The sequence below is a fragment of the Mauremys mutica genome, chromosome 12 (genome assembly GCF_020497125.1).
Source record: "Mauremys mutica isolate MM-2020 ecotype Southern chromosome 12, ASM2049712v1, whole genome shotgun sequence".
Classification (NCBI taxonomy): Eukaryota; Metazoa; Chordata; order Testudines; family Geoemydidae; genus Mauremys; species Mauremys mutica.
This window is the reverse complement of record NC_059083.1, coordinates 2691152-2717190: the sequence shown is the minus strand read 5'-3', so window position 1 is coordinate 2717190 and position 26039 is coordinate 2691152. Positions and strand designations below refer to the sequence as shown.

Sequence of the window (26039 nt, the reverse complement as noted above, 5' to 3'; positions counted from 1 at the left end):
TCCATCCATCCATCTCCAACATGTACCCACACCTCTATCCATCCATCCATCCACCCATCCATCCATCTCCCGCATGCAGCCACACCTCCATCCATCCATCCATCCATCTCCAACATCTACCCACACCTCCATCCATCCATCCATCCACACACAGCATCCATCCATCCATCTCCAGTATGTACCCACACCTCCATCCATCCATCCATCCATCCACCCACAGCATCCATCCATCTCCAACATGTACCCACACCTCCATCCATCCATCCATCTCCAACATGTACCCACACCTCTATCCATCCATCCATCTCCATCCACAGCATCCATCCATCTCCAACATGTACCCACACCTCCATCCATCCATCTCCAACATGTACCCACACCTCTATCCATCCATCCATCCATCCATCCATAGCATCCATCCATCTCCTGCATGCAGCCACACCTCCGTCCATCCATCAACCCATCCATCCATCCATCCATCTGCAACATCTACCCACACCTCCATCCATCCATCCATCCACCCACCCACAGCATCCATCCATCTCCAACATGTACCCACACCTCTATCCATCTCCAGCATCCATTCATCCATCCATCCACCCACAGCAGCCAGCCAGCCAGCTGGCCACCATCCATCCATCCACTCACAGCATCCATCTGTCTCCAACATGTACCCACACCTCCATCCATCCATCTCCAACATGTACCCACACCTCCATCCATCCATTTACCCACAGCATCCATCCATCCCCAACATGTACCCACACCTCCATCCATCCATCCACCCATCCATCCCCAACATGCAGCCACACCTCCATCCATCCATCCACCCACAGCATCCATCCATCCATCTCCATCATGTACCCACATCTCCATCCATCTATCCATCTATCCCATTCAGGATACAGTCAGGGTCACCCAGGCCCCCATCTCCGCATCCCATTTCTCCTTTTTGCTCCCATGCGACCTCCCCGCTTAACTTTTCACGCCCTGCAGGTCCCTGGGTAATGGGGAGGAGCCCCCAGCATGCCCTGCCCTTGCTCTCTCTGGTTCATTGTCCCTCATTGGACTCGGCGAGTGGCCATGCCCCTCACCCCCGCAATCTCTCTTCCAGCCGTGGCACCGCGGGACCAGGCAGCTGGGACGCAGCTCCGCCTGGGGGAGCTGTCAGCGGCCAACGCAGCCCACGACTCCATCGACCTCTCCTGGACTGTGGAGGAGGGGACATTCGACTCCTTCATCCTCCAGTACCGGGACGCAGAGGGCAACCCCCGGGCGCTGCCTGTGGACGGTGCCCTGCGCTCCCTCCACCTCCATGACCTGGCCCCCTCCCGCAGATACAAGTTCAACCTCTACGGCGTCTCCGGCCGCAAGCGCCTCGGCCCCGTCTCCACCGACGCCGTCACAGGTCAGCGGCTGCGCCCAGATGCCTGGGTCTCTCGGCTGCTCTGGCTCCTCAACCTTCACATCTCTTTCCAGCACCGCTTGTGCCCTTGCTCATCACTACAACCCACAGCACGGGCGTGCGCTGTGTGTCTGTCTGTGCTGAGCACCCGGCCTCCAACCTCTCCCCAGGGTCCTGGGGCTGCGTCCTCCTTCTCCTTCCACGCTCCGTCTCCTTCCACCCTCTCTCTCTTTCTGCCTTCAGCTTCTCTCAATCTCAGGCAACGGCTCTTTCTAACCTTTCTACCATCTGTCCATACAATGTCCTTCTTTGAGCTCCTTCAGTGTCCTGCTTCTGCCTTCCAGATAGTTTGCGCCTTTCCTTCTGCCTCTCCTTCTTTCTCTCTGTCCATCGTCTCTGAATCTAGGGATCCCATCCCATCCCCTCACCAACCTACTCCTCATATCTCCTTCTCCTCTGCTTTCACTCTCTATCTGCTCCATCCAGTTCTCTCCTTTCCTTCCTCTACGCTGTTTGTTCAACATTCCTTGTCCACCATTCTTCTGTTTCCTCCCTCTCATGCTTTCATTCTCCCCTTCCCTTCCCGATCTCTCTCTCTCTGTCTCCCCACTTCCCTCGGATTCTTTCTTCTACTTTCCTTCCTCTTTCTTCCTTTGCTGCTTCCCCCTTTTCTCTCTTCCGTTTCCTCGTACGTTTCCCCTCCTTCCTCATTCATTATTTCTTTTTTCGCATTTGAGTCTTTATTTTTTTCTCCACTCTTCTGCTTTCTCTTCCCACCAATTGTTGCCTTTTATCCCAGACAGTGATCTGCGCCTTTCACTCCCCTCTCTCTGTTCCAGCCGCGGCACCGACGGAGGCGGTACCCACCGCCCAGCCCAGCCTGGGGGAGCTCTCAGCCTCTGACGTCACCCACGACTCCACCCTGCTCTCCTGGACCGTCCAGGCCGGGGACTTCGACTCCTTCCTCGTCCAGTACAAGGACGCGCAGGGCAAACCCCAGGCGCTGCCCGTGGACGGGGGATCCCGCACGGTCACCGTCACCAACCTGGCCCCCTCCCGCAGATACAAGTTCAACCTCTACGGCATCTCCGGCCGCAAGCGCCTCGGCCCCATCTCCACCGACACCATCACAGGTCACTGACTGCTCCCGGGATGCTGGTCCCTTCCCCTCCCACCCCCTTTGCTTTGCAGTGGGTGAGGACAGCAGCCCCAGCGGGGACCTTCCTGGGAGGATGCTTCCCAGATTCCAACCTCCATGACCTGTCTACCGGCCATTCAACAGATGGAGGAGTGTGGATGGAAGTGTGTGGGTGGATTGACAGACAGTCAGAGAGATCAGTGTGTATGAAGCAGATGGAATGAATAGATAGATGAGTATGGAGTGAATGATTGAATGAAAAGATACATGGATGGCTGTCTATAGGGATCAGTGGGGATGGATGGATGGGGATGGTCATGGATGGATGGATAGGTAAATGGAAGGCTGTCAGTGGGGGTGGATGGATGGATGGATGGATGAGCAGATGCATGGATGTCTACTGGTATGGATGGGAATGGATGGATTGATGGTCATGGATTGATAGATGGATGTGTTTGGGAATGGATGGGGATGGAGTGAATGGATAGACGAATGAACGTGGATGGGGATGGATGGATGTGTATGGGGATGGAGCGGCTGGATTGATGGGTTGATGTGTATGGGGATGGAGTGGATGGATGTGGATGTGGATGGGGATGGATGGATAAGGAGATGGATGGGGATGGATGTATGGATAAGGAGATGGATGAATGTGGATGGGGATGGATGGATAAGGAGATTGATGGATGTGGATGGGGATGGATGGATAAGGAGATGGATGGGGATGGATGTATGGATAAGGAGATGGATGAATGTGGATGGGGATGGATGGATAAGGAGATGGATGAGGATGGATGGATAAGGAGAGGGATGGATGGGGATGGAGATGGATGGATGTGGATGAGGATGGATGGATGAGGAGAGAGATGGATGTGGATGAGGATCGATGGATAAGGAGATGGATGGATGTGGATGGGGATGGATGGATAAGGAGAGGGATGGAGATGGAGCGGATGGACAGATGCGTGTTGATGGATGGGGGGCTGTATCTGGGAACGCATCGAATGATCTGCGCCCTTCACTCCCCTCTCTCTGTTCCAGCCGCGGCACCGACGGAGGAGGTACCCACGGCCCAGCCCAGCCTGGGGGAGCTCTCGGCCTCCGACGTCACCCACGACTCCATCCTGCTCTCCTGGACCATCCAGGCCGGGAACTTCGACTCCTTCCTCCTCCAGTACAAGGACGCGGAGGGCAAACCCCAGGCGCTGCCCGTGGATGGGGGATCCCGCACGGTCACCGTCACCAACCTGGCCCCCTCCCGCAGATACAAGTTCAACCTCTACGGCATCTCCGGCCGCAAGCGCCTCGGACCCGTCTCCACTGACACCGTCACAGGTCAATGGCTGCTCCCGTGACGCCAGCCCCTTCCCCTCCCACCCCCTTTGCTTTGCAGTGGGTGAGGACAGCAGCCCCAGCGGGGACCTTCCTGGGAGGATGCTTCCCAGATTCCATCCTCCATGACCTGTCTACCGGCCATTCAACAGATGGAGGAGTGTGGATGGAAGTGTGTGGGTGGATTGACAGACAGACGGAGAGATCAGTGTGTATGAAGCAGATGGAATGAATAGATAGATGAGTATGGAGTGAATGAATGAATAGATACATGGATGGCTGTCTATAGGGATCAGTGGGGATGGATGGATGGGGATGGTCATGGATGGATGGATAGGTAGATGGAAGGTTGTCAGTGGGGGTGGATGGATGGATGGATGGATGTCTTTGGGGAGCAATGGATGGATGGATGAGCAGATGCATGGATATCTACTGGTATGGATGGGAATGGATGGATTGATGGTCATGGATAGATGCATGTGTATGGGGATAGAGTGGCTGGATTGATGGGTTGATGTGTATGGGGATGGAGTGGATGGATGTGGATGGGGATGGATGGATAGATGGGTGGATGGAGATGGATGTATGGATAAGGAGATGGATGGATGTGGATGGGGATAGATGGATAAGGAGATGGATGGATGTGGATGGGGATGGGAGGATAAGGAGATGGATGGATGTGGATGGATAAGGAGATGGATGGTTGTGGATGGGGATGGATGAATAAGAAGATGGATGGATGGGGATGGATAAGGAGATGGATGGATGGGGATGGATGGATAAGGAGATGGATGGATGGGGATGGAGCGGATGGACAGATGCGTGTTGATGGATGGGGGGCTATATCGGGGAACGCATGGAATGATCTGCGCCCTTCACCCCTCTCTCTCTGTTCCAGCCGCGGCACCGACGGAGGCAGTACCCACGGCCCAGCCCAGCCTGGGGGAGCTCTCGGCCTCCGACGTCACCCACGACTCCACCCTGCTCTCCTGGACGGTCCAGGCCGGGGACTTCGACTCCTTCCTCGTCCAGTACAAGGACGCACAGGGCAAACCCCAGGCGCTGCCCGTGGATGGGGGATCCCGCACGGTCACCGTCACCAACCTGGCCCCGTCCCGCAGATACAAGTTCAACCTCTACGGCATCTCCGGCCGCAAGCGCCTCGGCCCCATCTCCACCGACACCGTCACAGGTCAGCGGCTGCTCCTGGGATGCTGGTCCCTTCCCCTCCCACCCTCTTTGCTTTGCAGTGGGTGAGGACAGCAGCCACCAGCGGGGACCTTCCTGGGAGGATGCTTCCCAGATTCCAACTTCCATGACCTGTCTACCGGCCATTCAAGAGATGGAGGAGTGTGGATGGAAGTGTGTGGGTGGATTGACAGACAGACGGAGAGATCAGTGTGTATGAAGCAGATGGAATGAATAGATAGATGAGTATGGAGTGAATGATTGAATGAAAAGATACATGGATGGCTGTCTATAGGGATCAGTGGGGATGGATGGATGGGGATGGTCATGGATGGATGGATAGGTAGATGGAAGGCTGTCAGTGGGGGTGGATGGATGGATGTCTATGGGGAGGAATGGATGGATGGATGAGCAGATGCATGGATATCTACTGGTATGGATGGGAATGGATGGATTGATGGTCATGGATAGATGGATGTGTTTGGGAATGGATGGGGATGGAGCGAATGGATAGACGAATGAACGTGGATGGGGATGGATGGATGTGTATGGGGATGGAGCGGCTGGATTGATGGGTTGATGTGTATGGGGATGGAGTGGATGGATGTGTATGGGGATGGATGGATAAGGAGATGGATGGGGATGGATGGATAAGGAGATGGATGGATGTGGATGGGGATGGATGGATAAGGAGATGGATGGATGTGGATGGGGATGGATTGATAAGGAGAGGGATGGGAATGGAGTGGATGGACAGATGCGTGTGGATGGATGGGGGGCTGTATCTGGGAACGCATGGAATGATCTGCGCCCTTCACCCCCCTCTCTCTGTTCCAGCCGCAGCACCGACGGAGGCAGTACCCACGGCCCAGCCCAGCCTGGGGGAGCTCTCGGCCTCCGATGTCACCCACGACTCCATCCTGCTCTCCTGGACCGTCAAGGCCGGGGACTTCGACTCCTTCCTCCTCCAGTACAAGGACGCACAGGGCAAACCCCAGGCGCTGCCTGTGGACGGGGGATCCCGCACGGTCACCGTAACCAACCTGGCCCCCTCCCGCAGATACAAGTTCAGCCTCTACGGCATCTCCGGCCGCAATCGCCTCGGCCCCGTCTCCACCGACACCGTCACAGGTCACTGGCTGCTCCCGGGATGCCGGCCCCTTCCCCTCCCACCCCCTTTGCTTTGCAGTGGGTGAGGACAGCAGCCCCAGCGGGGACCTTCCTGGGAGGATGCTTCCCAGATTCCAACCTCCATGACCTGTCTACCGGCCATTCAACAGATGGAGGAGTGTGGATGGAAGTGTGTGGGTGGATTGACAGACAGACGGAGAGATCAGTGTGTATGAAGCAGATGGAATGAATAGATAGATGAGTATGGAGTGAATGAATGAATGAAAAGATACATGGATGGCTGTCTATAGGGATCAGTGGGGATGGATGGATGGGGATGGTCATGGATGGATGGATAGGTAGATGGAAGACTGTCAGTGGGGGTGAATGGATGGATGGATGTCTATGGGGAGGAGTGGATGGATGGATGAGCAGATACATGGATGTCTACTGGTATGGATGGTAATGGATGGATTGATGGTCATGGATAGATGGATGTGTTTCGGGAAGGATGGGGATGGAGCGAATAGATAGACGAATGGAAGTGGATGGGGATAGATGGATGTGTATGGGGATGGAGGGGCTGGATTGGTGGGTTGATGTGTATGGGGATGGAGTGGATGGATGTGTATGGGGATAGATGGATAAGGAGATGGATGGATGGGGATGGGGAAAGTTGGATAAGAAGATGGATGGATGTGGATGAGGATGGATGGATAAGGAGATGGATGGGGATTGATGTATAAGGAGAGGGATGGATGTGGATGGAGATGGATGGATGTGGACGGGGATGGATAGGGATGGGGATGGATGGATAAGGAGATGGATGGATGAGGATGAGGATAGATGGATAAGGAGATGCATGGATGTGGATGGGGATGGATGGGGATGGATGGATAAGGAGATGGATGGATGTGGATGGGGATGGATGGATAAGGAGATGGATGGATGTGGATGGATAAGGAGATGGATGGATGTGGATGGGGATGGGTGGATAAGGAGATGGATGCGTGTGGATGGATAAAGAGATGGATGGATGGGGATGGATGGATAAGGAGATGGATGGATGTGGATGGATAAGGAGATGGATGGATGTGGATGGGGATGGACGGATAAGGAGATGGATGGGGATGAATGGATAAGGAGATGGATGGATGTGGATGGAGATGGATGGATAAGGAGAGGGATGGGGATGGAGCGGATGGACAGATGCGTGTTGATGGATGGGGGGCTGTATCTGGGAACGCATCGAATGATCTGCGCCCTTCACCCCCCTCTCTCTGTTCCAGCCGCGGCACCGACGGAGGAGGTACCCATGGCCCAGCCCAGCCTGGGGGAGCTCTCGGCCTCCGACGTCACCCACGACTCCATCATTCTCTCCTGGAGCATCGAGGCTGGGGACTTCGACTCCTTCCTCCTCCAGTACAAGGACGCGCAGGGCAAACCCCAGGCGCTGCCCGTGGAAGGGGGATCCCGCACGGTCACCGTCACCAACCTGGCCCCCTCCCGCAGATACAAGTTCAGCCTCTACGGTATCTCCGGCCGCAAGCGCCTCGGCCCCATCTCCACCGACGCCATCACAGGTCAGCGGCTGCTCCCGTGACGCCGGCCCCTTCCCCTCCCACCCCCTTTGCTTTGCAGTGGGTGAGGACAGCAGCCACCAGCAGGGACCTTCCTGGGAGGATGCTTCCCAGATTCCAACCTCCATGACCTGTCTACCGGCCATTCAACAGATGGAGGAGTGTGGATGGAAGTGTGTGGGCGGATTGACAGACAGACAGAGAGATCAGTGTGTATGAAGCAGATGGAATGAATAGATAGATGAGTATGGAGTGAATGAATGAATGAAAAGATACATGGATGGCTGTCTATAGGGATCAGTGGGGATGGATGGATATGGATGGTCATGGATGGATGGATAGGTAGATGGAAGACTGTCAGTGGGGGTGGATGGATGGATGGATGTCTATGGGGAGGAATGGATGGATGGATGAGCAGATACATGGATGTCTACTGGTATGGATGGGAATGGATGGGTTGATGGTCATGGATTGATAGATGGATGTGTTTGGGGATGGATGGGGATGGAGCGAATGGATAGACGAATGGACGTGGATGGGTATGGATGGGGATGGAGCGGCTGGATTGATGGGTTGATGTGTATGGGGATGGATGGATAGATGGGTGGATGGGGATGGATGGATGGATAAGGAGATGGATGGATGTGTATGGGGATGGATGAATAAGGAGATGGATGGATGGGGATGGATGGATAAGGAGAGGGATGGATGTGGATGGAGATGGATGGATGTGGACGGGGATGGATAGGGATGGGGATGGATGGATAAGGAGATGGATGGATGTGGATGAGGATAGATGGATAAGGAGATGGATGGATGTGGATGGGGATGGGTGGATAAGGAGATGGATGGGTGTGGATGGATAAAGAGATGGATGGATGTGGATGGATGGATAAGGAGATGGATGGAAGTGGATGGATAAGGAGATGGATGGATGTGGATGGGGATGGATGGATAAGGAGATGGATGGGGATGGATGGATAAGGAGATGGATGGATGTGGATGGGGATGGATGGATAAGGAGAGGGATGGGGATGGAGCGGATGGACAGATGCGTGTGGATGGATGGGGGGCTGTATCTGGGAACGCATGGAATGATCTGCGCCCTTCACTCCCCTCTCTCTGTTCCAGCCGCGGCACCGACGGAGGCAGTACCCACGGCCCAGCCCAGCCTGGGGGAGCTCTCGGCCTCCGACGTCACCCACGACTCCATCCTGCTCTCCTGGACCGTCCAGGACGGGGACTTCGACTCCTTCCTCCTCCAGTACAAGGACGCGCAGGGCAAACCCCAGGCGCTGCCTGTGGACGGGGGATCCCGCACAGTCACCGTCACCAACCTGGCCCCCTCCCGCAGATACAAGTTCAACCTCTACGGCATCTCCGGCCGCAAACGCCTCGGCCCGTCTCCACCGACACCGTCACAGGTCAGCGGCTGCTCCTGTGATGCTGGCCCCTTCCCCTCCCACCTCCTTTGCTTTGCAGTGTGGCAGGGATGCTGGCCACTAGGCTGGGACCTTCCTGGGAGGATGCTTCCCAGATTCCAACCTCCATGACCTGTCTACCGGCCATTCAACAGATGGAGGAGTGTGGATGGAAGTGTGTGGGTGGATTGACAGACAGATGGAGAGATCAGTGTGTATGAAGCAGATGGAATGAATAGATAGATGAGTATGGAGTGAATGAATGAATGAAAAGATACATGGATGGCTGTCTATAGGGATCAGTGGAGATGGATGGATGGGGATGGTCATGGATGGATGGATAGGTAGATGGATGTGGATGGAGATGCATGTATAAGGAGAGGGATGGATGTAGATGGGGATAGATGGATAAGGAGATGGATGGATGTGGATGGGGATGGATGGATAAGGAGAGGGATGGATGTGGATGGAGATGGATGGATGTGGACGGGGATGGATAGGGATGGGGATGGATGGATAAGGAGATGGATGGATGTGGATGAGGATAGATGGATAAGGAGATGGATGGATGTGGATGAGGATTGATGGATAAGGAGATGGATGGATGGGGATGGGGATGGATGGATAAGGAGGTGGATGGATGTGGATGGGGATGGATGGATAAGGAGACGGATGGATGTGGATGGCGATGGATGGATGTGGACGGGGATGGATAGGGATGGGGATGGATGGATAAGGAGATGGATGGATGTGGATGAGGATAGATGGATAAGGAGATGGATGGATGTGGATGGAGATGGATGGATAAGGATATGGATGGATGTGGATGGGGATGGATGGATAAGGAGAGGGATGGATGTGGATGAGGATAGATGGATAAGGAGGTGGATGGATGTGGATGGGGATGGATGGATAAGGAGAGGGATGGATGGGGATGGAGCGGCTGGATTGATGGGTTGATGTGTATGGGGATGGATGGATAGATGGGTGGATGGGGATGGATGGATGGATAAGGAGATGGATGGATGTGTATGGGGATGGATGAATAAGGAGATGGATGGATGGGGATGGATGGATAAGGAGAGGGATGGATGTGGATGGAGATGGATGGATGTGGACGGGGATGGATAGGGATGGGGATGAATGGATAAGGAGATGGATGGATGTGGATGAGGATAGATGGATAAGGAGATGGATGGATGTGGATGGGGATGGGTGGATAAGGAGATGGATGGGTGTGGATGGATAAAGAGATGGATGGATGTGGATGGATGGATAAGGAGATGGATGGAAGTGGATGGATAAGGAGATGGATGGATGTGGATGGGGATGGATGGATAAGGAGATGGATGGGGATGGATGGATAAGGAGATGGATGGATGTGGATGGGGATGGATGGATAAGGAGAGGGATGGGGATGGAGCGGATGGACAGATGCGTGTGGATGGATGGGGGGCTGTATCTGGGAACGCATGGAATGATCTGCGCCCTTCACTCCCCTCTCTCTGTTCCAGCCGCGGCACCGACGGAGGCAGTACCCACGGCCCAGCCCAGCCTGGGGGAGCTCTTGGCCTCCGACGTCACCCACGACTCCATCCTGCTCTCCTGGACCGTCCAGGACGGGGACTTCGACTCCTTCCTCCTCCAGTACAAGGACGCGCAGGGCAAACCCCAGGCGCTGCCCATGGACGGGGGATCCCGCACGGTCACCGTCACCAACCTGGCCCCCTCCCGCAGATACAAGTTCAACCTCTACGGCATCTCCGGCCGCAAACGCCTCGGCCCCGTCTCCACCGACACCGTCACAGGTCAGCGGCTGCTCCTGTGATGCTGGCCCCTTCCCCTCCCACCTCCTTTGCTTTGCAGTGTGGCAGGGATGCTGGCCACTAGGCTGGGACCTTCCTGGGAGGATGCTTCCCAGATTCCAACCTCCATGACCTGTCTACCGGCCATTCAACAGATGGAGGAGTGTGGATGGAAGTGTGTGGTGGATTGACAGACAGATGGAGAGATCAGTGTGTATGAAGCAGATGGAATGAATAGATAGATGAGTATGGAGTGAATGAATGAATGAAAAGATACATGCATGGCTGTCTATAGGGATCAGTGGAGATGGATGGATGGGGATGGTCATGGATGGATGGATAGGTAGATGGATGTGGATGGAGATGCATGTATAAGGAGAGGGATGGATGTAGATGGGGATAGATGGATAAGGAGATGGATGGATGTGGATGGGGATGGATGGATAAGGAGATGGATGGATGTGGATGGGGATGGATGGATAAGGAGAGGGATGGATGTGGATGGAGATGGATGGATGTGGACGGGGATGGATAGGGATGGGGATGGATGGATAAGGAGATGGATGGATGTGGATGAGGATAGATGGATAAGGAGATGGATGGATGTGGATGAGGATTGATGGATAAGGAGATGGATGGATGGGGATGGGGATGGATGGATAAGGAGGTGGATGGATGTGGATGGGGATGGATGGATAAGGAGACGGATGGATGTGGATGGCGATGGATGGATGTGGACGGGGATGGATAGGGATGGGGATGGATGGATAAGGAGATGGATGGATGTGGATGAGGATAGATGGATAAGGAGATGGATGGATGTGGATGGAGATGGATGGATAAGGATATGGATGGATGTGGATGGGGATGGATGGATAAGGAGAGGGATGGATGTGGATGAGGATAGATGGATAAGGAGGTGGATGGATGTGGATGGGGATGGATGGATAAGGAGAGGGATGGATGGGGATGGAGATGGATGGATAAGGAGGTGGATGGATATGGATGTGGATGGATGGATAAGGAGAGGGAGGGATGTGGATGAGGATAGATGGATGTGGATGGGGATGGATGGATAAGGAGAGGGATGGATGGGGATGGAGATGGATGGATGTGGATGGGGATGGATGGATAAGGAGAGGGATGGATGTGGATGAGGATAGATGGATAAGGAGGTGGATGGATGTGGATGGGGATGGATGGATAAGGAGAGGGATGGATGGATAAGATGGATGGGAATGAAGCGGATGGACAGATGCGTGTGGATGGATGGGGGGCTGTATCTGGGAACGCATCGAATGATCTGCGCCCTTCACCCCCCTCTCTCTGTTCCAGCCGCGGCACCGACGGAGGCAGTACCCACGGCCCAGCCCAGCCTGGGGGAGCTCTCAGCCTCCGACGTCACCCACGACTCCATCCTGCTCTCCTGGACCGTCCAGGCTGGGGACTTTGACTCCTTCCTCCTCCAGTACAAGGACGCGCAGGGCAAACCCCAGGCCCTGCCTGTGGATGCGGGATCCCGCATGGTCACCGTAACCAACCTGGCCCCCTCCCGCAGATACAAGTTCAACCTCTACGGCATCTCCGGCCGCAAGCGCCTCGGCCCCGTCTCCACCGACACCGTCACAGGTCAGCGGCTGCTCCCGTGACGCCGGCCCCTTCCCCTCCCACCCCCTTTGCTTTGCAGTGGGTGAGGACAGCAGCCCCAGCGGGGACCTTCCTGGGAGGATGCTTCCCTGATTCCAACCTCCATGACCTGTCTACCGGCCATTCAACAGATGGAGGAGTGTGGATGGAAGTGTGTGGGTGGATTGACAGACAGACAGAGAGATCAGTGTGTATGAAGCAGATGGAATGAATAGATAGATGAGTATGGAGTGAATGAATGAATGAAAAGATACATGGATGGCTGTCTATAGGGATCAGTGGGGATGGATGGATGGGGATGGTCATGGATGGATGGATAGGTAGATGGAAGGCTGTCAGTGGTGGTGGATGGATGGATGGATGGATGTCTTTGGGGAGGAATGGATGGATGGATGAGCAGATACATGGATTTCTACTGGTATGGATGGTAATGGATGGATTCATGGTCATGGATTGATGGATATGTATGGGGATGGATGGGGATGGAGCGGATGGATAGATGGATGGATGCATATGTGGATTGATGGATAAGGAGATGGATGGATGTGGATGGGGATGGATGGGGATGGAGCGGATGGATAGATGGATGGATGCATATGTGGATTGATGGATAAGGAGATGGATGGATGTGGATGGGGATAAATGAATAAGGAGATAGATGGATGTGGATGTGGATGGATGGGGATGGAGCGGATGGATAGATGGATGGATGCGTATGTGGATTGATGGATAAGGAGATGGATGGATATGGATGGGGTTAGATGGATAAGGAGATGGATGGATGGGGATGGGGATAGATGGATAAGGAGATGGATGGATGAGGATGAGGATAGATGGATAAGGAGATGGATGGATGTGGATGTGGATTGGGATGGATGGAGCGGATGAATAGATCAATGGATGTGGGTGGGGATGGATGGATAAGGAGATGGATGGATGTGGATGGGGATGGATGGATAAGGAGAGGGATGGGGATGGAGCGGATGGACAGATGCGTGTTGATGGATGGGGGGCTGTATCGGGGAACGCATGGAATGATCTGCGCCCTTCACCCCCCTCTCTCTGTTCCAGCCGCGGCACCGACGGAGGCAGTACCCACGGCCCAGCCCAGCCTGGGGGAGCTCTCGGCCTCCGACGTCACCCACGACTCCATCCTGCTCTCCTGGACCGTCCAGGCCGGGAACTTCGACTCCTTCCTCCTCGAGTACAAGGACGCGCAGGGCAAACCCCAGGTGCTGCCTGTGGATGGCGGATCCCGCACGGTCACCATAACCAACCTGGCCCCCTCCCACAGATACAAGTTCAACCTCTACGGCATCTCCGGCCGCAAGCGCCTCGGCCCCATCTCCACCGACAGCGTCACAGGTCAGCGGCTGCTCCGGGGGGTGCCGAGCCCCTTCCCCTTGTACCCTGCTTTGCTGTGCAGTGTGGTGGCGACATTGGTCAGCGCTCCAGGACCATCCCAGCAAGACACTTCCAAGCCTCAGGTGTCTATGACCCTGGCTACTGATCATTCAACAGATGAGAGAAGGGATGTGTGAATGGATGGATGGATAGAGCGTGTGTGTGGATGGATGGATAGAGGGGTGTGTGTTGGTGGATGGATAGAGCGTGTGTGTGGGTGGATGGATAGAGCGTGTGTGTGGATGGATGGATAGAGGGGGGGGTGTTGGTGGATGGATAGAGGGGTGTGTGTGGATGGATGGATAGAGCGTGTGTGTGGATGGATGGATAGAGGGGTGTGTGTGGATGGATGGATAGAGGGGTGTGTGTTGGTGGATGGATAGAGCGTGTGTGTTGGTGGATGGATAGAGGGATGTGTGTGGATGGATGGATAGAGGGGTGTGTGTGGATGGATGGATAGAGGGGGGTGTGTTGGTCGATGGATAGAGGGGGGGTGTTGGTCGATGGATAGAGGGGTGTGTGTTGGTGGATGGATAGAGGGGGGTGTGTTGGTGGATGGATAGAGGGGGGGTGTTGGTGGATGGATAGAGGGGGGGGTGTTGGTCGATGGATAGAGGGGGGTGTGTTGGTGGATGGATAGAGCGTGTGTGTTGGTGGATGGATAGAGGGATGTGTGTGGATGGATGGATAGAGGGGGGGGTGTTGGTGGATGGATAGAGGGGGGGTGTTGGTGGATGGATAGAGGGGGGGGTGTTGGTCGATGGATAGAGGGGTGTGTGTTGGTGGATGGAGGGGGGGGTGTTGGTGGATGGATGGAGGGGGGTGTGTTGGTCGATGGATAGAGGGGTGTGTGTTGGTGGATGGAGGGTGGTGTGTGTTGGTGGATGGATAGAGGGGTGTGTGTTGGTGGATGGATGGAGGGGTGTGTGTTGGTGGATGGATGGAGGGGTGTGTGTTGGTGGATGGAGGGCTGTATCTGGGAACGGATGGAAGGACAAATGGATGGGTAGGGGGGGGTGTTCGTGGATGGATAGAGGGGGGGGTGTTGGTGGATGGATAGAGCGTGTGTGTGGGTGGATGGATAGAGCGTGTGTGTGTTGGTGGTTGGATAGAGGGGGTGTGTTGGTGGATGGATTGAGGGGTGTGTGTTGGTGGATGGATAGAGCGTGTGTGTGTTGGTGGATGGATAGAGGGGTGTGTGTTGGTGGATGGATGGAGGGGTGTGTGTTGGTGGATGGATAGAGCGTGTGTGTGTTGGTGGATGGATAGAGGGGTGTGTGTTGGTGGATGGATAGAGGGGTGTGTGTTGGTGGATGGATAGAGCGTGTGTGTGTTGGTGGATGGATAGAGGGGTGTGTGTTGGTGGATGGATAGAGCGTGTGTGTGTTGGTGGATGGATAGAGCGTGTGTGAGTGTGGATGGATAGAGGGGTGTGTGTTGGTGGATGGATAGAGGGGTGTGTGTTGGTGGATGGATGGAGGGGTGTGTGTTGGTGGATGGATGGAGGGGTGTGTGTTGGTGGATGGATAGAGCGTGTGTGTGTTGGTGGATGGATAGAGGGGTGTGTGTTGGTGGATGGATAGAGGGGTTTGTGTTGGTGGATGGATGGAGGGGTGTGTGTTGGTGGATGGATGGAGGGGTGTGTGTTGGTGGATGGATAGAGGGGGGGTGTTGGTGGATGGATGGAGGAGTGTGTGTTGGTGGATGGATAGAGGGGTGTGTGTTGGTGGATGGATGGAGGGGTGTGTGTTGGTGGATGGATAGAGGGGTGTGTGTTGGTGGATGGATGGAGGAGTGTGTGTTGGTGGATGGATAGAGGGGGGTGTGTTGGTGGATGGATGGAGGGGTGTGTGTTGGTGGATGGATAGAGCGTGTGTGTGTTGGTGGATGGATAGAGCGTGTGTGTGGGTGGATGGATAGAGGGGTGTGTGTTGGTGGATGGATAGAGCGTGTGTGTTGGTGGATGGATAGAGGGGGGGTGTTGGTGGATGGATGGAGGGGTGTGTGTTGGTGGATGGAGGGGTGTATCTGGGAACGGATGGAAGGACAGATGGATGGATAGAGGGGGGGGTGTTGGTGGATGGATAGAGGGGGGGTGTTGGTGGATGGATGGAGGGGTGTGTGTTGGTGGATGGATGGAGGGGTGTGTGTTGGTGGATGGATAGAGGGGTGTGTGTTGGTGGATGGATGGAGGGGTGTGTGTTGGTGGATAGAGGGGTGTGTGTTGGTGGATGGATGGAGGGGGGTGTGTTGGTGGATGGATGGAGGGGTGTGTGTTGGTGGATGGATGGAGGGGTGTGTGTTGGTGGATGGATGGAGGGGTGTGTGTTGGTGGATGGAGGGGTGTGTGTTGGTGGATGGATGGAGGGGTGTGTGTTGGTGGATGGATGGAGGGTGGGGTGTTGGTGGATGGATGGAGGGGGTGTGTTGGTGGTTGGATTGAGGGGTGTGTGTTGGTGGTTGGATGGAGGGGGGTGTGTTGGTGGATGGATGGAGGGGGGTGTGTTGGTGGATGGATGGAGGGGGGTGTGTTGGTGGATGGATAGAGGGGGGGTGTTGGTGGATGGATGGAGGGGTGTGTGTTGGTGGATGGATGGAGGGGGGTGTGTTGGTGGATGGATGGAGGGTGTGTGTTGGTGGATGGATGGAGGGGTGTGTGTTGGTGGATGGATGGAGGGGGGTGTGTTGGTGGATGGATAGAGGGGTGTGTGTTGGTGGATGGATAGAGGGGGGTGTGTTGGTGGATGGATGGAGGGGTGTGTGTGGGTGGATGGATAGAGGGGTGTGTGTTGGTGGATGGATAGAGGGGGGTGTGTTGGTGGATGGATGGAGGGGTGTGTGTTGGTGGATGGATAGAGGGGGGGTGTTGGTGGATGGATGGAGGGGTGTGTGTTGGTGGATGGATGGAGGGGTGTGTGTTGGTGGATGGATGGAGGGGGGTGTGTTGGTGGATGGATAGAGCGTGTGTGTTGGTGGATGGATAGAGGGGGGGTGTTGGTGGATGGATGGAGGGGTGTGTGTTGGTGGATGGATGGAGGGGTGTGTGTTGGTGGATGGATGGAGGGGTGTGTGTTGGTGGATGGATGGAGGGGTGTGTGTTGGTGGATGGATAGAGGGGGGGGTGTTGGTGGATGGAGGGGTGTGTTGGTGGATGGATGGAGGGGTGTGTGTTGGTGGATGGATGGAGGGGTGTGTGTTGGTGGATGGATAGTGGGGGGGGTGTTGGTGGATGGAGGGGTGTGTTGGTGGATGGATGGAGGGGTGTGTGTTGGTGGATGGATGGAGGGGGTGTGTGGGTGGATGGATGGAGGGGGGTGTGTTGGTGGATGGATAGAGGGGTGTGTGTTGGTGGATGGATAGAGGGGGGGTGTTGGTGGATGGATGGAGGGGGGTGTGTTGGTGGATGGATGGTGGGGGGGTGTGTTGGTGGATGGATGGAGGGGGGTGTGTTGGTGGATGGATAGAGGGGTGTGTGTTGGTGGATGGAGGGCTGTATCTGGGAACGGATGGAAGGACAGATGGATGGATAGAGGGGGGTGTGTTGGTGGATGGATGGAGGGGGGGGTGTTGGTGGATGGATGGAGGGGTGTGTGTTGGTGGATGGAGGGGTGTGTGTTGGTGGATGGATGGAGGGGTGTGTGTTGGTGGATGGATGGAGGGGGGTGTGTTGGTGGATGGATGGAGGTGGGTGTGTTGGTGGATGGATGGAGGGGTGTGTGTTGGTGGATGGATGGAGGGGGGTGTGTTGGTGGATTGATGGAGGGGGGTGTGTTGGTGGATGGATGGAGGGGGGTGTGTTGGTGGATGGATAGAGGGGTGTGTGTTGGTGGATGGATGGAGGGGTGTGTGTTGGTGGATAGAGGGGTGTGTGTTGGTGGATGGATGGAGGGGGGTGTGTTGGTGGATGGATGGAGGGGTGTGTGTTGGTGGATGGATGGAGGGGTGTGTGTTGGTGGATGGATGGAGGGGTGTGTGTTGGTGGATGGAGGGGTGTGTGTTGGTGGATGGATGGAGGGGGGTGTGTTGGTGGATGGATGGAGGGGGGTGTGTTGGTGGATGGATGGAGGGGGGTGTGTTGGTGGATGGATGGAGGGGGGTGTGTTGGTGGATGGATAGAGGGGGGGTGTTGGTGGATGGATGGAGGGGTGTGTGTTGGTGGATGGATGGAGGGGGGTGTGTTGGTGGATGGATGGAGGGGTGTGTGTTGGTGGATGGATGGAGGGGTGTGTGTTGGTGGATGGATGGAGGGGGGTGTGTTGGTGGATGGATAGAGGGGTGTGTGTTGGTGGATGGATAGAGGGGGGGGTGTTGGTGGATGGATGGAGGGGTGTGTGTGGGTGGATGGATAGAGGGGTGTGTGTTGGTGGATGGATGGAGGGGGGGTGTGTTGGTGGATGGATGGAGGGGTGTGTGTTGGTGGATGGATAGAGGGGGGGTGTTGGTGATGGATGGATGGGGGGTGTGTGTTGGTGGATGGATGGAGGGGTTGTGTGTTGGTGGATGGATGGAGGGGTGTGTGTTGGTGGATGGATAGAGCGTGTGTGTTGGTGGATGGATAGATGTCTGGTGTTGGTGGATGGATGGAGGGGTGTGTGTTGGTAGATTGATGGAGTGGTGTGTGTAAGTGGATGGATGGAGGGGTGTGTGTTGGTGGATGGATGGCTTGGTGTGTGTTGGTGGATGGATGGAGGGGGTGTGTGTTGGTGGATGGAAAGAGGGGGGGGTGTTGGTGGATGGAGGGGTGTGTTGGTGGATGGATGGAGGGGGGTGTGTTGGTGGATGGATGGAGGGGTGTGTGTTGGTGGATGGATAGAGGGGGGGTGTTGGTGGATGGAGGGGTGTGTTGGTGGATGGATGGAGGGGTGTGTGTTGGTGGATGGAGGGGTGTGTGTTGGTGGATGGATGGAGGGGGGTGTGTTGGTGGATGGATGGAGGGGGGTGTGTTGGTGGATGGATAGAGGGGTGTGTGTTGGTGGATGGATGGAGGGGGGTGTGTTGGTGGATGGATGGAGGGGGGTGTGTTGGTGGATGGATGGAGGGGGGTGTGTTGGTGGATGGATGGAGGGGTGTGTTGGTGGATGGATGGAGGGGTGTGTGTTGGTGGATGGATGGAGGGGGGTGTGTTGGTGGATGGATGGAGGGGTGTGTTGGTGGATGGATGGAGGGGTGTGTGTTGGTGGATGGATGGAGGGGGGTGTGTTGGTGGATGGATGGAGGGGGGTGTGTTGGTGGATGGATAGAGGGGTGTGTGTTGGTGGATGGATAGAGGGGGGGTGTTGGTGGATGGATGGAGGGGGGTGTGTTGGTGGATGGATGGAGGGGGGTGTGTTGGTGGATGGATGGAGGGGTGTGTTGGTGGATGGATAGAGGGGTGTGTGTTGGTGGATGGAGGGCTGTATCTGGGAACGGATGGAAGGACAGATGGATGGGTAGAGGGGGGGGTGTTGGTGGATGGATAGAGGGGTGTGTGTGGATGGATGGATAGAGGGGGGTGTGTTGGTGGATGGATAGAGCGTGTGTGTGGGTGGATGGATAGAGCGTGTGTGTGTTGGTGGATGGATGGAGGGGTGTGTGTTGGTGGATGGATGGAGGGGTGTGTCTTGGTGGATGGATGGAGGGGTGTGTGTTGGTGGATGGATAGAGGGGTGTGTGTTGGTGGATGGATAGAGGGGGGGGTGTTGGTGGATGGATAGAGGGGTGTGTGTTGGTGGATGGAGGGGTGTGTGTTGGTGGATGGATGGAGGGGGGTGTGTTGGTGGATGGATGGAGGGGGGTGTGTTGGTGGATGGATAGAGGGGTGTGTGTTGGTGGATGGATGGAGGGGGGTGTGTTGGTGGATGGATGGAGGGGGGTGTGGGGGGGGATGGATGGAGGGGGGTGTGTTGGTGGATGGATGGAGGGGTGTGTTGGTGGATGGATGGAGGGGTGTGTGTTGGTGGATGGATGGAGGGGGGTGTGTTGGTGGATGGATAGAGGGGTGTGTGTTGGTGGATGGATGGAGGGGGGTGTGTTGGTGGATGGATGGAGGGGGGTGTGTTGGTGGATGGATGGAGGGGTGTGTGTTGGTGGATGGATGGAGGGGGTGTGTTGGTGGATGGATGGAGGGGTGTGTGTTGGTGGATGGATAGAGCGTGTGTGTGGGTGGATGGATAGAGCGTGTGTGTGTTGGTGGATGGATGGAGGGGTGTGTGTTGGTGGATGGATGGAGGGGTGTGTCTTGGTGGATGGATGGAGGGGTGTGTGTTGGTGGATGGATAGAGGGGTGTGTGTTGGTGGATGGATAGAGGGGGGGTGTTGGTGGATGGATAGAGGGGTGTGTGTTGGTGGATGGAGGGGTGTGTGTTGGTGGATGGATGGAGGGGGGTGTGTTGGTGGATGGATGGAGGGGGGTGTGTTGGTGGATGGATGGAGGGGTGTGTTGGTGGATGGATGGAGGGGGGGGTGTTGGTGGATGGATGGAGGGGTGTGTGTTGGTGGATGGATGGAGGGGGGGTGTTGGTGGATGGATGGAGGGGGGGTGTGTTGGTGGATGGATGGAGGGGGGTGTGTTGGTGGATGGATAGAGGGGGGGTGTTGGTGGATGGATGGAGGGGGGTGTGTTGGTGGATGGATAGAGGGGGGGTGTTGGTGGATGGATGGAGGGGTGTGTGTTGGTGGATGGATAGAGGGGGGGTGTTGGTGGATGGATAGAGGGGGGGGTGTTGGTGGATGGAGGGGTGTGTGTTGGTGGATGGATGGAGGGGTGTGTTGGTGGATGGATGGAGGGGGGGTGTTGGTGGATGGATGGAGGGGTGTGTGTTGGTGGATGGATGGAGGGGGGGTGTTGGTGGATGGATGGAGGGGGGTGTGTTGGTGGATGGATGGAGGGGGGTGTGTTGGTGGATGGATAGAGGGGGTGTGTTGGTGGATGGATGGAGGGGGGTGTGTTGGTGGATGGATAGAGGGGGGGTGTTGGTGGATGGATGGAGGGGTGTGTGTTGGTGGATGGATGGAGGGGGGGTGTTGGTGGATGGATAGAGGGGGGTGTGTTGGTGGATGGAGGGGTGTGTGTTGGTGGATGGATGGAGGGGTGTGTTGGTGGATGGAGGGGTGTGTGTTGGTGGATGGATGGAGGGGGGTGTGTTGGTGGATGGATGGAGGGGTGTGTGTTGGTGGATGGATGGAGGGGGGTGTGTTGGTGGATGGATAGAGGGGGGGTGTTGGTGGATGGAGAGAGGGGTGTGTGTTGGTGGATGGATAGAGGGGGGGTGTTGGTGGATGGATGGAGGGGTGTGTGTTGGTGGATGGATAGAGGGGGGTGTTGGTGGATGGATGGAGGGGGGTGTGTTGGTGGATGGATCGAGGGGGGGTGTGGGGGGATGGATGGAGGGGGGGTGTTGGTGGATGGATGGAGGGGTGTGTGTTGGTGGATGGATGGAGGGGGGTGTGTTGGTGGATGGATGGAGGGGTGTGTGTTGGTGGATGGAGGGCTGTATCTGGGAACGGATGGAAGGACAGATGGATGGATAGAGGGGGGGTGTTGGTGGATGGATGGAGGGGGGGTGGTGGTGGATGGATGGAGGGGGGGTGTTGGGGGATGGATGGAGGGGGGGTGTTGGTGGATGGATGGAGGGGGGTGTGTTGGTGGATGGTTGGAGGGGGGGGTGTTGGTGGATGGATAGAGGGGGGTGTGTTGGTGGATGGATGGAGGGGGGTGTGTTGGTGGATGGATGGAGGGGGGGTGTTGGTGGATGGATGGAGGGGGGTGTGTTGGTGGATGGATGGAGGGGTGTGTGTTGGTGGATGGATGGAGGGGGGTGTGTTGGTGGATGGATGGAGGGGGGTGTGTTGGTGGATGGATGGAGGGGTGTGTGTTGGTGGATGGATGGAGGGGGGTGTGTTGGTGGATGGATGGAGGGGTGTGTGTTGGTGGATGGAGGGCTGTATCTGGGAACGGATGGAAGGACAGATGGATGGATAGAGGGGGGGGTGTTGGTGGATGGATGGAGGGGTGTGTGTTGGTGGATGGATGGAGGGGTGTGTGTTGGTGGATGGATGGAGGGGGGTGTGTTGGTGGATGGATGGAGGGGTGTGTGTTGGTGGATGGATGGAGGGGTGTGTGTTGGTGGATGGATGGAGGGGTGTGTGTTGGTGGATGGAGGGGTGTATCTGGGAACGGATGGAAGGACAGATGGATGGATAGAGGGGGGGGTGTTGGTGGATGGATGGAGGGGTGTGTGTTGGTGGATGGATGGAGGGGTGTGTGTTGGTGGATGGATGGAGGGGTGTGTGTTGGTGGATGGATGGAGGGGGGTGTGTTGGTGGATGGATGGAGGGGTGTGTGTTGGTGGATGGAGGGCTGTATCTGGGAACGGATGGAAGGACAGATGGATGGGTAGAAGGGTGGATGTGTTTGAAAAGATGGGCGGCTGGGTGTGTGGGATGAATGACTGGTAGCAGGATGTGTGGGAAGGGACGGGTCGACACTGGGTATTAATGGAGGTGGATGGATGTGAATGAAAATGGATGATGGGGATGGGGGCGTGTGGATGGGGCTGGCTGGGTGTCACTGGGGATCTTTCCATTGATGGTGGTGGTTTTGGTTCACCCCCTTCTCTCCCGTCTCAGCTCAGCTCTGCCCGTGGTTTGTGCCGGTCGCTCTGGGCCGACCCCTCCATGGAGCCGGGGTGGCTGCGGGGAACCCAGGAATGTGGGATCCTCTTTGCAGACATGTCCCGTCCTTCCGTCTGTCTGTCCCCAGCTCTCCTTCCCAGAGTCAGGATTTGGCTGTGTCCTGGGGCCGGTCCCTGGGGCTCCCTGCCCCCTCCCCCCACTAATCCTCTCTGCAGATCCCCTCTCACTGGGAATAATCCGGCTTCCCAAGGATCGGGTGAGCCGCCCCACACCCCAGCTGCAGCCTTCACCCCCCTCTCTCTGTTCCTGCCACAGCAGCGCAGAAGGAGGTACCCACAGCCCAGCCCAGCCTGGGGGAGCTCTCGGCCTCCGACGTCACCCACGACTCCGTCCTGCTCTCCTGGACCGTCCAGGCCGGGGACTTCGACTCCTTCCTCCTGCAGTACAAGGACGCGCAGGGCAACCCCCAGGTGCTGCCCGTGGACGGGGGATCCCGCACGGTCACCGTCACCAACCTGGCCCCCTCCCGCAGATACAAGTTCAACCTCTACGGCATCTCCGGCCGCAAGCGCCTCGGCCCCGTCTCCACCGACGCCGTCACAGGTCAGCGGCTACGCCTGGGTGTGCCGAGCCCCTCCCCTCCCGCCCCCGTTGCTGTGCAGTGCGGTCGGGTTAACACACAGGACAGGTGGAGAACGGAGCCGGTTCCCCCCTCCCCGTGCTCACGGACTCGCCTGGCATGTCCGTACCCCTGCGACAGGCGCTGCTGCGTCTCAAACCCGAGTCCCCCCGATGATCGCCCGGGGGCAGGGTCTGCTCCTGCCGGGCCCCGGCTCGCTGGCCCCTGGGGCTCGCTGGCTCTTCTCCGGGCCGGGCGGCGCTCTGTCCGTGGGACGCTGGTCACCGCGGGGCTGGAGCTGCCGGGTCCGTGCAGCTGGCGTCTCGGAGCAGCACCAGCCCCTCCGGGGCCCGTGGGGCACAGCCGGGACCCCTGAGCCGGCCTGTGTCTGCAGCTCCCAAGCCGGGGGGGGCCTGGCCGTCCCCTTGTCGGCTGGGCCCTGCCCCCGGGCTGCCTGTCCAGGTCACCCGCCCCACGCAGCCCCCTCGATAGTGCCCAGCGGGGGGGGGGGCGTTGCTCTGTGCCCACCCGACGCCAGGCCTGGGGCGGGGCTCGGGGTCAGCTGCCGTCCATTGGGCAGGGCCCCCAGAGACTCGGCCTGGGGCTCCGGGAGCTGGGGGGGGGGGTCACACAAATCTGCTTCCACCCCTTTCCTACCCCCCACCCATCGCTCCTCCCCACACCTGCCTGGCCCCTGCCCTGATCTCAGCCCCACAAGCCACGTCTCTGCCCCTGTCCCTGGGGACCTGCTTTGCTCCCACTGTGCCCTCTCCCCCACCAGGGCGGCCCTCCTGCTCCGATCCCAGCCACGCTGCCTGGGTCTGCAGAGAGCCTGAGCCCATTGCTCCAGGAGGCAGGGGCTGCCCCGTATGCCTGACCCAGCGCTTCCACACCCTGTGCCCCGTCTCTCTGTTCCAGCCGCGGCGCCGCGGGACAAGGGAGCCGGGACGCAGCTACGCCTGGGGCAGCTCTCAGCCTCCAGTGTCACCCACGACTCCGCCCTGCTCTCCTGGACCGTGGAGGAGGGGACCTTTGACTCCTTCATCCTCCAGTACAAGGACGCGGAGGGCAAACCCCAGGCGCTGCCCGTGGACGGGGGATCCCGCACGGTCACCGTCACCAGCCTGGCCCCCTCCCGCAGATACAAGTTCAACCTCTACGGCATCTCCGGCCGCAAGCGCCTCGGTCCCATCTCCACCGACACCGTCACAGGTCAGCAGCTGGACCCGGAGCACCAGCTCCTTCCCCCTGACCCCATTTGCTTTGCAGTGTGTTCGGGACAGCAGCCACCAATCGGGACCATGGATGAATGAATGAATAGATAGATGGATGTCTGTGTATGGAAATCGGTGGGGATGGATGGATTAATGGATGGAGGGGATCTCATGGATGGATAGACTGATTAACGGACGAGTATGGGGATGGATGGACAAGGAGATGGATGGGGATCGATGGATAAGGAGATGGATGGATGTCGATGGGGATGGAGCGAATGGATAGATTAATGGCTGTGGATGGCGATGGGTGGATAAGGAGATGGATGGGGATGTGGGTGGGGCTGGAGCAGATGGATAGAGGGATGGATGCGTATGGGGATGGATGGGGATGGAGCAGATGGATAGATTAATGGCAGTGGATGGGGATGGATGGATAAGGAGACAGATAGATGTGGATGCGGATGGGTGGAAAAGGAGATGGATGGATGCGTATGGGGATGGAGCAGATGGATAGATTAATGGCTGTGGATGGGGATGGATGGATAAGGAGACAGATGGATGTGGATGGGGATGGATGAATGAGATGGATGGGGATGTGGGGGGGGGCTGGAGCAGATGGATAGAGGGATGGATGCGTATGGGGATGGATGGGGATGGAGCAGATGGATAGATTAATGGCAGTGGATGGGGATGGATGGATGCGTATGGGGATGGATGGATAAGGAGATGGATGGGGATGTGGGTGGGGCTGGAGCAGATGGATAGAGGGATGGATGCGTATGGGGATGGATGGGGATGGAGCAGATGGATAGATTAATGGCAGTGGATGGGGATGGATGGATGCGTATGGGGATGGATGGATAAGGAGATGGATGGGGATGTGGGTGGGGCTGGAGCAGATGGATAGAGGGATGGATGCGTATGGGGTTGGATGGCGTTTACGGACTGGATGGGTGTTTTGGGGGATGCAGGGCAGACGTGTGCGTGTCTGGGTAACCCTTCTGCGGGGGGGCAGGGACAGGGGCTATGCTGGGTAAGGTCTTGGATGCCTGGATGGATGGATGTGGCTGGCCATGTGTGATGGATGGGTGGGGGAGCGTATGAAGATGGTGGTTTCGGTGCTTCTGGGGCTGCATGGACAGGTGGGTGCGCACAGGGGTGGGTGGAGGAGTGGTTGGGGATGGATGGACGGGCGGGTGGGTGGGTGGAGGGGTGCGCACAGGGGTGGGTGGAGGAGTGGTTGGGGATGGATGGGTGGATGTGGGAGGAAGGGATGGGTGGAGGAGTGGTTGGGGATGGATGGGTGGATGTGGGAGGAAGGGATGGATGGAGGAGTGGTTGGGGATGGATGGGTGGATGTGGGAGGAAGGGGTGGATGGAGGAGTGGTTGGGGATGGATGGGTGGATGTGGGAGGAAGGGATGGATGGAGGAGTGGTTGGGGATGGATGGGTGGATGTGGGAGGAAGGGATGGGTGGAGGAGTGGTTGGGGATGGATGGGTGGATGCGGGAGGAAGGGGTGGGTGGAGGAGTGGTTGGGGATGGATGGGTGGATGCGGGA

The 26039-nt window shown here is 57.1% G+C and overlaps 2 protein-coding genes across 2 annotated transcripts in view; both read left to right on the top strand.

Annotated features, from left to right (window-relative positions):
- The window catches only part of LOC123345793 (endothelial zinc finger protein induced by tumor necrosis factor alpha-like), a 1203704-nt gene that overhangs the window by 803417 nt on the left and 374248 nt on the right, over nucleotides 1-26039 (top strand). The window lies entirely within an intron of this gene.
- The window catches only part of LOC123345797 (tenascin-X-like), a 96577-nt gene that overhangs the window by 48756 nt on the left and 21782 nt on the right, over nucleotides 1-26039 (top strand). The window contains exons 18-29 of the mRNA XM_044982848.1: nucleotides 1115-1408; nucleotides 2245-2538; nucleotides 3408-3878; nucleotides 4774-5067; nucleotides 5901-6194; nucleotides 7463-7756; nucleotides 8885-9177; nucleotides 10511-10982; nucleotides 12315-12608; nucleotides 13698-13991; nucleotides 22959-23246; nucleotides 24181-24474. Coding sequence (XP_044838783.1) covers nucleotides 1115-1408; nucleotides 2245-2538; nucleotides 3408-3878; nucleotides 4774-5067; nucleotides 5901-6194; nucleotides 7463-7756; nucleotides 8885-9177; nucleotides 10511-10982; nucleotides 12315-12608; nucleotides 13698-13991; nucleotides 22959-23246; nucleotides 24181-24474 — 3876 coding nt within the window. The remainder of the gene's footprint in view (nucleotides 1-1114; nucleotides 1409-2244; nucleotides 2539-3407; nucleotides 3879-4773; nucleotides 5068-5900; nucleotides 6195-7462; nucleotides 7757-8884; nucleotides 9178-10510; nucleotides 10983-12314; nucleotides 12609-13697; nucleotides 13992-22958; nucleotides 23247-24180; nucleotides 24475-26039) is intronic.